The following is a 17,570-nucleotide window of genomic DNA, read 5'->3' as shown; positions in this document are numbered from 1 at the left end:
TCCCAAAATGTCGGGGGCCGGGGGGGCACTTCCTGCCTTTGGATCTCGTCACGGCGTGCTCAGGGATGCAGAGATGGATGTTCATCCCGGCACTCGGGCGGGCGCCAGCGGAGCCAGCGGGCTAACTCTGTGTAGCGCTGAGGGGCTCCTTTCTTAGTACTTCCTAGGTCGTCTTTGTCAGGCAACAGCTCGAAAGCAGAAATAATGGACAATGAAATTGTCCAAATTCAAGCAAGCTCTTAAAACATTCTAATGCAGATTGAGAATTCATTATTTGGCTGAACATCCGTGCATTTAAAATGATTCTTCATACTTGTCCTGGTAATCTAAAGCCTGTTTCTCATTTGAGTGCTGAAAATTCCTGCAATTTTCCTAGAACCTCTGAAAATTTGCTATTATGAAACTCTGTGTGTTGAATGTTTTTGATTATTAGCTATTAGCTCTGTGTTTAAAAAAATTGTCGAATGAATGAATGAATGAATGAATTTAAAATCTGCCTTTATAACTTGCTGGGAACCCTGCAAAGAAATTAGCAAATTAAAAGTGAAACTTTGCACCATAAAAATGGCTTTTTTTATTACAGTTTAGGAGACCAGATGGTTGTTTCACTCACTGTATATCATTGACATCATAAGAAAGCTGTATCGCGTTGTAATAATGGGCTTCTTTGTAATTTGTCAGGCAGTTTTGAAGATATTTTGGTTTTGTAGAATTGGAGGAAACCAATAGGAGGGCGCTTGAGTTAACCAGAGGACAACGAGGTTTAAAGATACTGTATTAAAACCAGTTCTGTTCAAGTTAAAACATGATCAGATAGTTGTTTTTATAATGACAAATTATTTCCATCGTAAAAGTGAATGTCAGAAAAAGCCCCATGTCTAACTGTATTACACTATCAATTCAATATGCCTTAAGCTTTCCAAGTTTTTTGTACCTTCCCTATATGGCCTGTGATTCCGTCAACTTACTATTGTTATGTTAATTATGTTCTATTTTAATTCAGAAGCTTATTCCTTTATATTCTAAAGAGAAAGGACCACTGACTGGAGTGGCCATGCCAGTGCTAGTTAGGAGCATAGTCTGGATGCTTGGGACTACTTAAAGCAGCCCAAAACTTTTCCAATTTTATACTGTACCAGTTTTATACTGAAAAAGCTGGCTTAATAGAATCAGAAAGTGATAATTCTGTTAATTTTTGTCCGATTTAGCAATATTCCCATCAAGCTTTCTTTCAACGTGTGTGATTCACACTCATTCCTTCCCAAGGTGCTTTTTCAACCTAGGAGAGAGCTGCTCCAGGGAGGGAAGTGGCAGCAGGAAGAGCGAAGGGAGTGGGTTGCCATGAGTGTTTGTCAGGATATTAGAGTGGTTGTTTCCTGTCGTCGTTTCCTGATCCGTTTCTCCAGTTCCTAAGTGCTTGTAGAGCTAGATAGGTGATTCTCTAGCTAGATAACTACTTGGGTGGAGTATTTAGTTTTCATTTTAAAACGAACAGTTTTAGATTCTTTGCTTTTGCAGGAAAATACAGGTTTCTAAATTGAAGTTATGCCCCACAGCACCAAGATTCTTGAAAAAAACTATTTCCTGAGGATGAGGTTGTTGATTTGGGCCCATATTTATAAAGTATCCATAACCACTTTTGAGCTCTTTAACATATAGTTTAGGTCCATTGATTTTAGAGCACTTAAATAAATGCAGATAAATGCCTGAAATTTTTACTCAGTGAAGGAGCCTAGAGACTTCTCTTTTAGTCATTAAGCAGTCTCGTACACGTAATTATGTTATAAATAAAATATTTGAAAAATCAAAATTAGCCAAACTCTGTTTCTCTGACTGTCCTCTTTGCTGAACAGGAAACACATTTTTACACAGATAAGCCTTTTGATTAAGTACTGAGTGCTTTTTTGTCTCTTAATAGCTGTCTGAATAACCTGTAACCTTTTGTGTATGGGTTGTTCCAAATAGCATATGACAAAGCTTATTTCTTCAACCTGTTGCACTTTTGTCTACAGGGAAAAAGAGAAGTTGTGCCAACTTGATAGACGACTGGGAGCTTTTATTTGGATGTGCCAGGTGTTTGTAGCGTAACTGAATTGTTCGGATAACAATAGGTGTTTGCTCCTTGGGGAGAACTGAAGAGAAAAAACGGGATTTGCCTTTGTGTGGGCATTCTCCTTGGACGAAATGGGCATACCTTTTCCTTGGATTTGTTGTAATGCTGTGAAGTGCAGTTCACTGGTTTTTTTAAGAGGCTTTAGGCTGAATGATGTGATTTACAAAAGATTTCATAGTTGATTTGTCCTTCATCCTGAGAATCTTGGCGATCAGCTTGTATTAAAGTCTATGATTAGAGAATAAAACTCCCTACAAGCAGAAAGGTACTGAGATCCAGTTATTTCTGGCTGTGAAGTCTGACAGTTGTCTTCAGCAGGGTAATGCAGTTGGCATTGTGGTTTGAAAGACTTGGCTTTGAGAATGAGTGGAAATACTATAAAACATCTGGTCATAGAAATTAACTTTGAGTCAGTGATCAGAAATTCAAGGTGAGCAGAAAGAGATAAGAATGTGCCAATCTTAAAAAGGTAAACTTCGAGAAATCAAACAGATTGTTTTTCCAGACAGGGTGCAGTTCAAATACCAGATTCATTTGCCACAAGACCTTTCAAACCCAAAAGTTAAAAAAGGAAAAGTGGTTTTGTAGGAATAGCAGGAAAAAGAAAAAATTGATGGATCCAGAGAAAAAACATTGTAAAGAAAAATTACCACCCAGACTTAAACCCAAAGGTGTTTATGTAAGATCTGTCTGAGGAAGTCCCTAACCACCACTTGCTGCTGACAGGAAGCAACATCTGGAAAACAGCTATTGTACCTTTGACTTTTTCCTATAGTCTTTTTTGAAGTATTTTCTGCTTTCTGACATTGGATAGTATATGTTATAAAATGTTAAAATGCATCACTCTTAAAGCATTTAATCTTCTGTGATATATTTTTCTTGCTTCATGGGAAATGTATTATGAAATAGCTGGGTTTTGGGGAAAAATGAAAAAAAAAAAAATTGGCAGTATTCTGGAGAAAATCTGATTTGTTTAGGGGGAAAGCTTTGGTAGAAAGGTCCAGACAGGTTCAGAGTTTTTTAGCCTGTTTCAGTGGATAACAAAATGATCAGCACCAGTAAGAGATGATTTACAGTACAGTTTCTTGAATGTAATTCCAGTTGAGTTCCTGGTAACATTTTCTTTCACAAACTGGTATTTAGTTTGAAAGTTCCTTGGGTTTTGCTGCACCTATTGATCTGTTTTTCTATATTAGGCTTCATTGCTCTGGTGACAAATGTGGGATGATTAATTCCTGGAGCTGAGTAGGGTGAGATTACTCAGGAAAGACCGTGGGATCAAGATCAAATTTTAATTTTGTTAGTTGATGTTGCTGAGACAGATTGAACCAAAATAAGGTACCCTCTGTAGCTCTACATTTTTATAAGGTAAATTTTGCTTATATCACATGATAAAAGAGATTGCTTGAAGTACTCACTTTATTCACAGTTACAATTGGAGTCCATTGTCTGCTGGTACATACAGAGCCTTGCTGCTGCAGTAAATTAGTCCATATAACTGCTGTACTCCAAACTCCCCTTCAATAATAGATATGCAGGTATAGGCCGGCACATTTTTCAAAATTGTCATAGAACAGTAGAATTGTGGCTTGAAGAGATCCCTGGAGATTATCTGGTGGAAAGCAGGGCCATAAATTAGGTTACCCACTGTCCAGTCAAGCCACATCGTGAGTGTTTCCAACAAAGGAAATTGCTGTCTTCCTCTGGGAAACCTATTTCAATATTTAAGTGTATTCACAGAGAAAAAATTTGCTTATATGCAGATAGAATGCTCTCCCATCACTTCTTGACCAGTTGCTGTCACTCTGAAGAGAGTATTTCCATCTTCCCTGGAATGCTCTGTGTGTACTGGAAGAGCAGTTAGGTTCCTTTCCTGCCTCTTCACTTCTCGAAGTGGAACAAACCAAATTCCTTTAGCCTTTTTTCATATGGCAAGCTTTCCAATCCTGTAATCACCTTGATGGCTGTCCTTGGGACCATGTCATAAATGTGTAAAGTCTCTCTTCGGACATTTTATGATGAATACATTTTTGTATGTTACAAATCACATGGTGTTGCCTTAGCAAAGGTTTGACTTCAGATTTTTTTAGAGTATTCCGAATCCTACCAAGGTTAACCAGTATATACATTTGGTTTTGTAGAAAATTTTTCCAGCCCTTAATCCTTGGAAAATATCCAGTCTTCTTGAAACCAGCAATACCACAAAACAGTTGGCTTTTTTGCCTATGAGCTAATCTCCTAACAATGGTGTCTTTGGTTTTACAAACTGCTGACTGTAGTAGTTTGGACTTTCTACCACATAGTTAATTGATAAGTTACTGTCCCTCTGTCCTCTGCTCTGTTCAGTGTGATACAACCACACTACTGTGTGTAGGAAAATGCTTTCATAAATATAGTTGACTAAAAATTGGAAACATATCCTTGTCTCTTCTGGCCCTCCTGTCAAACCAGTGTCATTATTCAATTTGTGAGGAGCAAAAATGGAAAATAATTACTTTCCATAGATTCTCTTCTGTTATGTGTGCTACTTACTGCATGTCTTGCAGACTCTGCTTCCTGTACTGAAGGAATGCTCTATACCCAGACATCTGTGTTGCGCAGCAGCATATGTGCATTCAGGGGCTGTGAATATCTTTAGAAGTGTACACAATTGTAAGTGGGGAACTAAGTTGTTCATTAAAACATTTAAGGGTTTTTTTTACCTCCTTTTACACCATGTGTTTGTGGTTTTCACAGTAATAGTACAAATTACCAAATAACTGTGATAGTTTATTATAGTACTTGATCAAAATGTTACCTAAGAATAATAAATTGAAGTCCCCATGCTTGTGTGAAACACTTCTCTATCAGCTAATTATTTTTTGTTGCAAAGTAGGGAATGTCTGACTGACAAAAATATCATACATCAGCTGTTTCCTAGCTCACTTGCATTTGCAGAATTGCACAGACCCTTAACAGACCACTGTGCATGAAAGTATGTATCAAGTATGCAGTAGTGGGGTGGTTTAACCACCTAATTTTTTGTTTGTTAGCCCTACTATTTTTCAGTATAGTTTTTTAGTAATTATAAAAAAAGTTTAAAAAAAAAAAAAAGTATTTTTGCATCCTGCTGAACACTGCAGTTCTCCATAAATATTTTTTTCAGTAACATTTGGTCTTGGAAATTGTTGTCTGGTGGATGGAGGACTCAAAATCTGCTATTCGAGTGGCATTGACTGCTACATTTCAAGTTCATTTTTTTGCCATATTAATGTTTTCCTGTCTTTAAACTGTCTCTAATATTACTTCTTTGCTTGAACTCTCCAGTAGAAGTTTAAAAGCTTGGTATTACAGGTTTGGTTTTCTTTTACCAGCTTAAAAATGACTTGTCCCCTTTACACAAAGTGATTTTCATTAATAAATGTAGTCCTGGGTTATTTGGCTGTGCTTTTCCTTGGCATGTGTTGTTACTTCCATGGGACCATAAACTAATGAACGTTGTTGTCTGCATACAATATCCAGCTCCAAAATTAGTTCTGGTGACAATGGAGAAAAGTGAGTATCACTGGAAAATGATACTTGCCTGTGGAAGAAGCTGCCCATGAGCTCACCCTCTGGAAAATATCCCGGTGGCCTCACATCCTAGCTTTTTTCAGTGCACAGTAGCACAAATGTGAGCCAAAGTTTGAAAAGCTAGTGCTGTGTGTTTGCTTTGGCATGGGGCAGCCCTGAGGCTTTCCTTTGAGAAATGGGTCTTGAAGTCTTTCGCTGAAGGGAATAATTTTGTCGTTCCTCTGTGCAAAATGAACTGACTCTTATCTATGCCTACTATCACATCAAAGATATAGAAGAGTTTAAAATACTACTGCCAAGATTAAAAAAAAAATCATAAAACTTAATTATTCTTCTTGCTTTAAAGGAAGAGAGGGAGAGGAACAATATGGGAAAGGAGTGGCTTGGTGTGTAATTACAAAAAATGTGTTCTTTTATATTCTAGCGTATTACATTCAGTTTAATTTTTTTGATATCCGTCAGTTTCTTCCTGAACCCCGCTACCTACCAAAAGCCCATTTCCTTACACTTTTATTTGGAATTTGCAGGGACTAGGCTAACACCTTTCATCCTTTTTGGCGCTTGTATACCTTGTTGGTCCTCATCTGTATGTTGTCTTGGAAAATAGATTCTTTGTCCTGAAAAAATGCTTACAACCACTGCTGCAGAGTGGAAATGTGTTTATATCTTTAATATCAATGAGAAAAGCTGCAGACTTGCTCAAAATAGCTGGCAAGTGGCCTTGCCCAGGCTGCATAAGGCATGTTGCAGTGGAGAGGCTATGAGCAAATAGAAACTTTACAGTCATAACTCTGACTACGTTTTGATGTGCCACTTGACAAGTGAGGACAGTGGAGAGCTGCTGTATGGAACCTCAGTCTAGGTACGACCTCTAGGCCATTGGAAAACCCTGGGGACTGAGGATTTGCTCAACATTAAACTGCTTCAAAGCCATTCTAATATTAGGGAAATGGGAATTCTTCCCTCATTCTGAGGTATAAGGTGCCAGGTCTGTGCTGGCCTTGGGTAGGTGTTAGGGTCTCTCAAGTGTGTGGGATGATGGCCGAAGCAGTTCCCAGTGTGGTTGAAACCCTTGTTCAGATAAAGTTCAGAAAAGTTGAAAATAATAATTGGGTTTGGTTTTTCCCCTCTAAAAGCTAAGTAAGACAGAGATGTGGAAACAAAGCAGGACAAAAGTGCTGTTTATATTTCTCTGGTATGATATGTGAAATTTAGTATGAGATATATTACACTGGTATGATTAATAGCATATCTTCACAAGAGTGAAAAAGGACAAAGAAACAGCAGGTATTGTTGCCCTTGACAAACTTGTACAAAATTGTCTTCTAATCACATAAAGTCATACTTTTTTCCTCTCTGGTTTTGTACATATTTTGATTATCTAGGAAAGCAAACCCGAATTACTCCCTCTTCCTTAAAACTCATCCTTTGGCTTGGGGAATTACTGTAGCTGAGGGAAGTAGAGTCACATTGGCATACTTAATCAGTAGGTCTAGAACTGCCAACTACTAATATAAATTACAAAAACAGAGGATTTTTTGTTTCATTTTGTTTTAAGAAGAGAGAGCAAATAAAACAATAATTCAAAACATTCATAACTTTTGATGATACAGCATTCTGTCTTTCTAGAGAGAGAAATTAAGATAAGTTGAGAATGGTTTTTAGAAGATGCTTTTTGGGAGAAAGCAATAAATACCACAGGTTACTGTTAAGATACAACTGTTAAGGTAGTCAGAGTCATATGAATCTCTGGTTTATAAACTGTACTTATATTTATGATATATATAAAAATATATAAATATGATTATATACAAAATCATAAAAAATAATTATATATATATATATATATATATATATATATATATATATAAATAAATATATAAAAATGAGATATACTTCTTCAAAAGAGGATTTTTAATGTGGGATGAAAATTTGTGAAGGACTGATCTGTGTCATTGCAGAAAGTTAAGCTAGACAATAATACTTGACCTGATTTCTAAGCATCTTTTTTCTTTGTTTTAACTCCAGTATGACTGGAAATTCCCATGGCTTGTATGTTGTTCAGTTTTAACTCCAGTATGACTGGAAATTCCCATGGTTTGTATGTTGTTCAGTTGTTAATCCAGCTCTATTCCACTCATTTACAAGGTCTAAACGTCCCTTTTGGTTTTGGTGGCATTATTAAATTACCTTTGGTCTCTGGAGCACTCTCCTATTTATCATGTCAGTGGGTCTAATGAGCATATATGGTTCTTTCATAGTCCAAATTCACAGATTGCTGGGCACATGAGAGACAGTTATGGCCTTATGGTTTCCAGGCAAAGCATTAAACAGTTCATAACAAACTGAATTTGTTCTGGCTTGTTGTCGCCTCTTTGTCTGTCTCTTCAGTTTTCAATAACAGGTCATGTGATTTCTTCATTCATTCCTCCCTAAGCAGTGTAAGGCTTTTTCAGAATGCATGAATGAATAAGGTAAATACCTAAAGAAATTAGGTATTGCAACCTGGCTAATGCTGGACCTAACACAGTGTGTTCCAATGAGCAATGTACCAATCAAGATGGTAGAGGAAACAGGTATGAGGCGAGCTCCGCTTGAGTGAGAAAAAGTCTTGCACGGGATTTCCATTAAGTATTCCTAAGTCTCAGGGCAGAAAAGTTAATGGGGCTCTTCCCCACTGGTGGCAGACAAAGGAAGTATTGCAGTGGTCTCTGGTCATGGGACCCAGCAGCGCTATGTCCCCCCACTGTCAGCACCACTGCCTGGGGCAGCTCTCATTCTTTTTTTAGTGTCCTTTTTATGGTCCTGCAAATTGCTCATAGTAGGCAGTAGCCTAAGTGCAAAAAAGCTTTTCTGTCTTTTTAAGGGGTGTCATGGAACTCAAGCAGTAATTATGGAAATTTTCAAAATGCAAATCCCAAGCTCTCCTTTGTTTAATGGGCCCAGAGCACAGAGGGGGTAAACAGCTTCTGGCTGCTATAGTAATTCAAAATTATGCAACTGTTTCTGTTTGAAACACTAGATCAATTGGTTGATTGGCTTGTTTTTTTCAGGAATTTATCTCTTGGATTTAATCTACATAGATTCTGCATATCCTGCTTCAGACAGCATAATGGAGAATGAACAAAGATCCAATCAAATGAACAATATTCTCCGAATAATAGCTGACCTGCAAGTATCCTGCAACTATGGTTGGTAAATTTTGTTATGCCTATTAAGCCTTAACTAAAATTTCTTTAGTGCGAAATTGTGGAAGCAGATTTTGAGGAACACAAGAGGCTAATGTTGGTAGAGTTGAACACTAGTAAGTGATATAGCTTCCACTTCTGTGTAGCTTCAGTCTTACCAGTAAATTAGGCAGATGAGCATGCATTCAAAATTGTAAGAGCTATAACAGAGGTTATGTAGAGTTTACTGTTACACGTGGGGTACAAGTGACATACTTTCAAGTGCAGCTATTGACTTTGGCTTATATACTGTTTCCACCAGAGGCAATCAGAGAGAATTATCTTAATATCTTCCCTTTACTTTGCAGTAGATATGACGTCTAGAGTGTGGAATGTGTTCATTTGGTTGTCATTTTGTTGTTAGCATCCTGGTGATATATTTACAAAATGAAATACAAATATTTCAGTCTACACTGCAGTTGTTCAATGTGCAAAGTTTTTGCACCTATGTTGCTTCTGGATGAAGTCAGGAAAACGAGGGGTTGTTTCTTTTTTGTTAACGGAATTTTACTCTAAAAATAATTTCTGCAGTTCTAGTCTGCTAGTGAAGCTGTATATCAATAAATGGTCTGGCTTTGGTATCTTAGTGAATACTCAGTGTACTCTTGGTGACTTAGCATGACTTTTCATTGGTTAAAATTGTAACAAGCTGAAAAGCCTTGAGTGCAGCTAAACAATAAAATTCAGAAAATTTAAAAGCTGCAGTTTTGGAGAGCTTAAAGAAAAAGGATTGTTAGATTGTAGAAAAGCAAGTTGAGATGTTAACTGTGTATGCTTAAGTATCCAGCCCTTTTTTGTCAACTTCAGTATTTCAAAGTATTTAAAGGTAGGAAGTAGGCATAATTACGTATGATTCTGAACAGCTAGATTATTCAGGTGTCATTTTCTTGTTGTGAGTTTCATATTGTGTCTGAATACTTTGGATGACAAAGAAACCTCCTTATTTCATTGACCCTTTTCTTTTTACAGTTTTGGTAGCTTGCTGCAGTGTTTTGCATTAACTTTGAGTCTTTTGTTAAAATCAAGATGAAAATTAAAATATGGCCTTGAAACAATATTCTGGGATAATGGATGCCTTTAAAACAGTTACCTTTACACGAAACTTACGTTATGTACTACAAAGCATGTTCCTGTACAAGCACCGCGTGTCAAGAGGTTTTTCTGTCATTCTGAACTTAGTGTCTTTCATTCTTGATATTCAGCATTGTAATTATTAGTTAGTTATTAAATAACTTTTAAGTCTCCTCAGTTCTTGGACATGTGAGAACCACTAATACCTGTGGCTAGAGGCTTTGATTTTCCGAAGAACAATGAACAAAAAATTCAAGTAGTTTTGCAGCAGATAATTTTTTTCCATCAGTGAGATAGCATCTAATAAAATCCACCAGCTTTCATGATGATGAAATGCATCTGTATTTTCTTTAACAACTGAGAGCATCACTTTTGCTCAGTTGAGTCTTAACACCTTTTTAGAGTCAAAGTAGTATTTCTGCCCAGTTTACTTTTTAGTGAGGTTCAAATTCTGTTTCTGTTCATATGAACCAGAAAAAAAAAACCTGAAAAAATAATAATTTTGGATGACATAAATGTTAATCATTTTTGGTTGTTTGTTTGAACACCCCACAGATCATCTCACAACACTTCCCCATGTGCAAAAGTATTTGAAGTCTGTCCGTTACATTGAAGAACTTCAGAAGTTTGTAGAAGATGACAATTACAAGTAAGTACTGTTCTTTTCTTCACGCATTGGGAAATGCAACAGAAAGATTACTTAGTCAGTTTTATTAAGAGCTGAGCAAAAAGCCCTTGGCTGAAGGTGTTTTTGGGTGTTTCTGCTAAGTAAAATCCAGAATGACGGTCTTTCTTTATGACTATAAGCAAATGTACAAAGTGAAATATACTAGTGAAAAGTAACAGTTTAGAGTAGATGAAAATCTAGTCTTTATTCTATTACATGATGATTGTGTTCTGGGAATTTTGTTCAGTAACACCAAAGTCATCTCCAAGATATCCAGCATTGACTTTATAGTATTATGAATAATACATGGAGAACATCTACCAATGTCAAGTTATTGTTTTTAATAAGTTAATACTTATGATTTGGGGGTTTAAGCCTGTTAAAACAATGTTTACAAAAGACCCGGAGAAGAGTTAACCCACACAGAGGTTTGAAGCAGATGCCAGAGAGCACATTGGTCAATATGTGAATGTGCTCTAGTTAAAAGAAATTATAATCCCAGGCCAGTAATTCTGAGAGAACTAGAAAATTAAGTCATGGGCTAAGGACCAAGGTTTTAAATAGCTCAACCAAGCTAGATGCAATGCTATCAATTAGCTATTGACAAATATATTAACTGTTTAGGTGAGCAGAATTTGAAGTATTCAAAGCAAACATATGTTCAGTCACACAATGCCAGTATAAAATATTTTAGCATATGTTTTAGAGAGCAGGGTGGTAATGAACTTTCTTAAAACCAGTCTTGTTACCAGTTTTGTTAAATACTTCAGCTAAGAATCTTGTCTCAGAATTTATGTGTACTTAGACTGTATGCTAATAAAACAGTGATGGAAGGGTTCATTGAAATAGAACGTGGTTTGGATATCACAAAGAAAGAATCTGATGACTGAAATGATGGTGCCACAAACCCTATAATGTTACATAGTTATTCTAAGACTAGTTTATGGTGTTGATCAGTCGATAGCTGTGAGATACAGCTGTGAAAGGACTAATTCATCCCTATTGCCTATCAAATATAGTGTTTCTATGAAAAATAGAGTTGTTTATACTGCTTCACAAGGAGCTGGTGAGAGCTTACATGGAGCATTGTATGCAGTTCTGGCCATCCATGCTTGCATGCTTGAGGGTTTAAGTAAATGATGGTGCAAAGGAATGTGTAAATTCCTCCTTTACTCAGTCTTGTGGCATTGTATATGTTCCACTCACAGACACATTGTGCAAGAGGTGCACACTGACCATGAGCAGTGCACACAGCCTCTGAAAAGGTCAAGAGGTCCAAGACTTTTGTTAAGGGTAGTCTGAGATTTAAATCTCAGTGTTAAAATTTAACAATCTTTATTTACTCATTTTACTCTTTATTTACTCATATTTAATCTTTATTTACTCATTTTGCACACGCTTCTGTGCTTCATTAAAGTTGTGAAGACAGAGAAAAACTAAACTAAGCAGTCATTGCTAAAGGTGAAGAACTGTAGTTAGTAGAGGCTTTACAACCCCTCGATTGGATTAAAGAAACTGTTCATATTGTTCAATTTGATTTTTAGGTGGAGTTTCCTGATGATGCAGCAGTGTTAACACCATGTATACAACATCTTTCATGAACTGAGCTATTTCAGAAAAAAGTGTTTTCCGTAAACATATGACACTATAATATAATATTTGTAAAAACTAGAAGTAATTCCATTTTAAATTCTAATATTAATGTGATTTTAGTAGCAACCTTGCTAATAGTGCTTGAAGGTATTTGATATATCTTAAAGATCATTTAATCCTTTATTTTATAAATTTAGTTATTTGTGAGATTAATTCAATCAAGTTTAGTGGTTTTCTTTCCAGGCTTCACTGTGGCAAGGAAAAACTGGAGTAAAGTCACAAAAGGTATTAAAAAGAGGGAAAGTTTTGATTCTTACCACAGGAAAGTTGCTACAGTTTATATACATTGGAGAACTATTATCATTTTCTACCATGTTTGTTTCATCAGAATAAAACTAATTAATTAATTAATATAACAAATTAAATATAACGAATTAAATATAACGAATTAAATATAACTAATTGATAGAATTAACTAATTCATCAAAACACATCACATCTACCCTTAAAGAAAACTCTCATTTCTCTCCAATTTTTACACTAGGTAAGAAGTTTTTGGATTTTGTTTTGAGTATTTGATTTCACATTTTCCTCTGTTTCCCTTTAGTTTCATAGCATTTTCTGGTCCCATGCCAGAAGAAACTGTAGGCTTTAAAAATGCTGAGAGTACTAAGTTTTTAGAGTGGGTAAGAATCTCTTCTGTCCTTTTCTTTGCAGTGACTGCTCTTTTTGAGCCAGGGACAGCATTAGTGCTCTCTGCAGAGAAGTGTGTGTCACCTTTGGCATGAAGAACACAACTATCTCAGTACCAGGCTGTCAGGGAGAGAGACGCTTAGATAGATGTCCTAAAACGTATTGGCAGAATCCCAGCATGTGTTTTGCCAAATGAGAACCTCAATTACACTGGGAAGGAAAATATGGCAGCCACTTTACATAAACATAGCTTTTCTCTACAATATTTTTGTGCCAGTCCAAGTGCTTCCTTTAGATTTGTGCTTGTCAGCAAGTAGGAATGCTCTAGAAAACCCCTGACAATGATGTCATATCCTAAAAATAACAGATCTTTCTTGGTCAGCCCATATACTGTTTTCTGCAGAAGCTGCTCAGTTTTAGCAGTATGTAGCATTGTGGCGCAATGCCACATCCTCTTCTAACCAGACATACCTTGCAGCCATTCCTATGAATTTTATTTTTGCTGACCTTTTGGCGTTGTTAGGTCAGGCCTTGTATTCTCACAGTTGTTTCTTGAGTGAAAACAGTTTGAAAACTGTTATTTGTGTTGCAGTATTATCTGTCAGGACAGGACAATCAGGCTGCTATCTATGCCTCTAATTTGGTTCTTCAGAGCATATTAGGCAATAGAGTAATAAGATGACTTACAGAAAAATCAGTTCAAATTTAGGTTCAGATAAGGCAAGATGCTATGGGAAAACATTCAAGAGAAATTGATTGGCAATTAAAAGGCTATACTGACTCCTAGCAGTGCTGGTGTTATAGAAGTTCTAGCTGTACCATGTTAGTTCCAGTCCTATGGGAGCAGGTACTAAATGGCCGGTGCTTAGTACTTATAGTAAGTATTAGTACCTAAATTAGTACTTGCAGCAGTGAACCTTGGTTGCAGTTCATCTTCAGTAAGCCTCCCAGGCAGCTATATTCCCTGGATCTTTTCCAGCAAGAATTGTGGTGAAAGGAGGGGTGGAAGAAAATCTTCATTGTTAGTCTGAGATTCATAGTGATCCAGTGGCCATATGGCTCAGTAGCTATAATTGTGGCTAGACTGCCTCTTCCACAGGACACAAAATAGAATCATAGAAGCATGGAATCATTGAGGTTGGAAAAGACCTCCAAGATCATCAAGTTCAACCTCTGACCGATCACCACCTTGTCAACTAGACTAGGGAAACTGAGTGCCACATCCAGTTGTTTCTTGAACAGTTCTAGGGATGATGATTTCACTACCTCCCTGGTCAGCCCTTTCCCAATGCCTGACAACCCCTTCTGTGACAAAAATCTTCCTGATGTCCAACCTGAACCTCCCCTGGCACAGTTTGAGACTATTCCCTCTTGGCCTGTTGCTGGTTGCCTGAGAGAAGAGGCCAGCTCTCCAGCTGGCTATACCCTCCAGTCAGGGAATTGCATAGAAGGTCCCCCCTGTGCCTCTTTTTCGCCAGGCTAAGCTCCACCAGCTCCATGAGCTGCTCCTCATATGCCTTATCCTTTGGGTTCTTTCCCAACTTTGTTGCCCTTCTCTGCCAATGCCTCAATGTCTTTCCTGCAGTAAGGTTCCTGGAGCTGAATCCAGGATTCAAGTTTTGGCCTCACCAGTACAGAGGGACAGTCACTTCCCTAGTCCTGCTGGCCACAGTACTTTTGATACAGGCCAGGATGCCATTGGCCTTCTTACCCACCTGGGCATACGCAAGTTTATGCTCAGCTGTTGTTGACCAGCACCCCTAGGTCCCTTTCTCCTGGACTGCTCTCCAGCCACTTTTTCCCATCCTGTAGCAATGCATGGGGTTGTTGTAACTGAATTGCAGGAACCAGGACTTTGTCTTGTTGAACCTCACATCGTTGATCTTAGCCCATGAATCTAGCATGTCCAGATCCTTCTGCAGAGCATTCCTACCCTCCAGCACATCAACACTCCCACCCAGCTTACTGAGCTTACCAAGAGTGCGCTTGTTCTTCTTGTGCAGATCATCAACAATGATATTAAATAGGACCGTGCCCAAGACTGAGCCATGAGGAACCCCATTAGGGTCTGGCCCTAACTGGATGTGGCACCATTCCCCGCGACTCTCTGGGCCCAGTCATCCAACCAGGTGTTTCCCAGTGAAGAGTGCACCCGTCCAAGCTATGGGCTGCAGCCTCTCCAGCAGCAGGAGATTTTTGGGGGATACCTGGGGACAGTATCCTTCCAGCAGAAGCTCCCAGAAACCTACTGTTGCTCAACCTACTGTCATAGGGCCTACTGTTTAAATGCTAGACAGGCAGCCCGGAATGTTCCAGATATGCCAGACCTGTCTTGTTTGGTACGCTTATAAAGGTAAGAAATGCCCTAAGGGACAGGTTTGAGGACTGGACTACTTTGATTCAGCTAATATCATCCTTGTTTCAGCAAAGATTAATAAGTTTTGTTCAGCCTTCTCATGGAGCAGCTAAACTTCTGTGAAAGACTATTCTTGTCTTCATTCGCTTGCTTGATACAAGAAAAATAGAGTAACAGTGGTTGTACTGTCCTAGCAATAGTTCCATCCTGTACTGGAGAGCATACTTCCATGAGAAAGAACTATGTTCAAGACTGATTCCCTATTTTATTTTCTGCATTATGTTGGGTTCCCCTTTTTCCTGCTTGCTAGGAAGGTTGCTCTAAAATGAGCTGTATGGCCCAATAGCAGAGTTTTATTTAAAACTAGGTTGAAATAGAGGTCCGTCCATCTTACTTTTCAGAGCATACCTGCCCTAACATGTTCCAGAAAATATTTTGAGTATCAGGCTTAGAAAAAACAGAAATAGTTCAGTCATCTTTCTACAAACCGAGAACAAAGCCTTCACATACTCTTCTGTGCCTGTTCCTGTAGAAGCTTTGTCTTAATTTCCTATGGTAGATTGGTATTTGTTAATTCAGTGAATCTCTATGCTGATTTTTTTCTTAGAGATTTTACTTTCAGTTTTTGTTTCAGCTTAGATTACTAATACCAACTTCTCAGTTTTGAGGTTTCAGTTTTCTGAGGGCAGTTTCTGAGGCTTATATCTAGGATTTATCCTGATGTGTCTCTTAGCTGAACTCTTGCAGTATAATTTTGGAATGTTGAAATTTCATATGTCAACATTTAGACCATGCACTAAAACTAGGCTTCCTTACCATGGTAAAACAAAGATTTGTTTTTTGAAAAGGATTCCTGAAACAAAAAATAAATCCTAGTACTGCTGTGATATTGGATGAATATCACAGAATAGTAACTTGCGAGATGAATTTCTGAAGTTACACAGGGGCAAACACAAAACAGAGTGTCTTTATGCCTTTTGAGTGGTTTATTAGACATGCTGGAACCAAGGTAGTTTTTTATTTAAAGTAATGCTAGTGATTGACATTGAACATTCAGCTGTGAGAGTGTCATTAGGTGTGTGAGCATATGGATGATGCATGTTGGTAGTAAGCACAGCAGGTCTCAAAGTATGCACGAATCTATTGAAAGTATCACACTAAGCCTCTCAGAGGCCACAGATTCTGGCTTCAGGAGTTCCTCTTTGGGAAACACTGAACATGTGTGTGCATGTGTGGAGCTTGTGCTTCTCCATGGAAAATGGAGTGTCAGAGGAATTGCAAAATTGAATTTGGGTGGTGGCAAACAAGCCAGGACTGATTGAAACTGTACAGACTGTCAGTATCTCTTCTTGGAAATAAAAAATGTTTTTGATTGCTTCCAGCCTTCTGGAGGAGAGGGGGAATAGAGGAGAAGGTGGCTCAGTAATGACATCTCATTGTCAGAATATATTCCCTTTTCTGAACAGTTTGTTTTAAATATAACGTGTCAGCATGAGTGTTTTATATTTATCAAAATACATTTAGGCTCGTATTTTTTTGTTCTTCTTTTAATACCTTCTGTATTTTCGTAGGTTGAAAACAGATAAATTGCATTCTAGTTTTTCTGGAAACATTGCAGAATTCTGGCATCATGGAAGTTGACGTCCAAACTCTCAGAGACTGAGAAAGGGCTAAGATTCAGAGTGCAGTTTAACATAACCAAACAGATAACCAGCATTATCTAACTTCCCATATTCTGGGGAGATGACCAACGGAGAGTGATGTAATCTTATTTGATAGCCCTGAAGACTCATTTCTTGCTCTGTTAGTGAATTTCTAAGTGCAGCACACAGCACATGTGCTTTATAAATGGTGTAATCATAGCATAGCTCTTCCTAAAACCTTGTTAAAAACATAAAGGTGTTAGGTTTTTCTTCCTGCTGTTATGTTCCTCTTCTTTTCCTCACAAGAATAATTTTAGACAGAAAGAGAGAGAAATAGTATAGTGCAAGTAGTTGCATGGAAATTGATCTCACTTGCTTTTGTCACTAAAGAAGGTGTAAAAATGCACTTGCCTTAAATCTTCATTAAGGACTTCATTAAGTTCTTTTGTCTTTTTTCCATACTGAAAAGAAATTCCCATGTGATCAACATTTGAGTCGTGCACTGACTTGTATTATTGTAACTCTCTAGAAGAGTTATGTTACTTCTTCCTGGTCACAGAAATCAAGTGGACAGAAAGAAAAGTAGTCCAGAAAGGAATGATTCATTACCTACTTGAAATACATTATTTGGGTAGTTAAAAGAATCTAGTACTGT

General features: G+C 37.6%; 1 protein-coding gene across 12 annotated transcripts in view; it reads left to right on the top strand.

Annotated features, from left to right (window-relative positions):
- RALGPS1 (Ral GEF with PH domain and SH3 binding motif 1) overlaps positions 1-17,570 on the top strand; it is a 79,341-nt gene that overhangs the window by 36,928 nt on the left and 24,843 nt on the right. For all 12 annotated transcript variants that reach the window (XM_059865364.1, XM_059865356.1, XM_059865359.1 and 9 more), the window contains 2 exons: positions 8,719-8,856; positions 10,519-10,612. In XM_059865364.1, the coding sequence (XP_059721347.1) occupies positions 8,719-8,856; positions 10,519-10,612 (232 nt within the window). The remainder of the gene's footprint in view (positions 1-8,718; positions 8,857-10,518; positions 10,613-17,570) is intronic.

The sequence above is a fragment of the Haemorhous mexicanus genome, chromosome 21 (genome assembly GCF_027477595.1).
Source record: "Haemorhous mexicanus isolate bHaeMex1 chromosome 21, bHaeMex1.pri, whole genome shotgun sequence".
Lineage (NCBI taxonomy): Eukaryota > Metazoa > Chordata > Aves > Passeriformes > Fringillidae > Haemorhous > Haemorhous mexicanus.
Note: the sequence above shows the minus strand (reverse complement) of the source record. Positions and strands in the feature narration are given on the sequence as shown.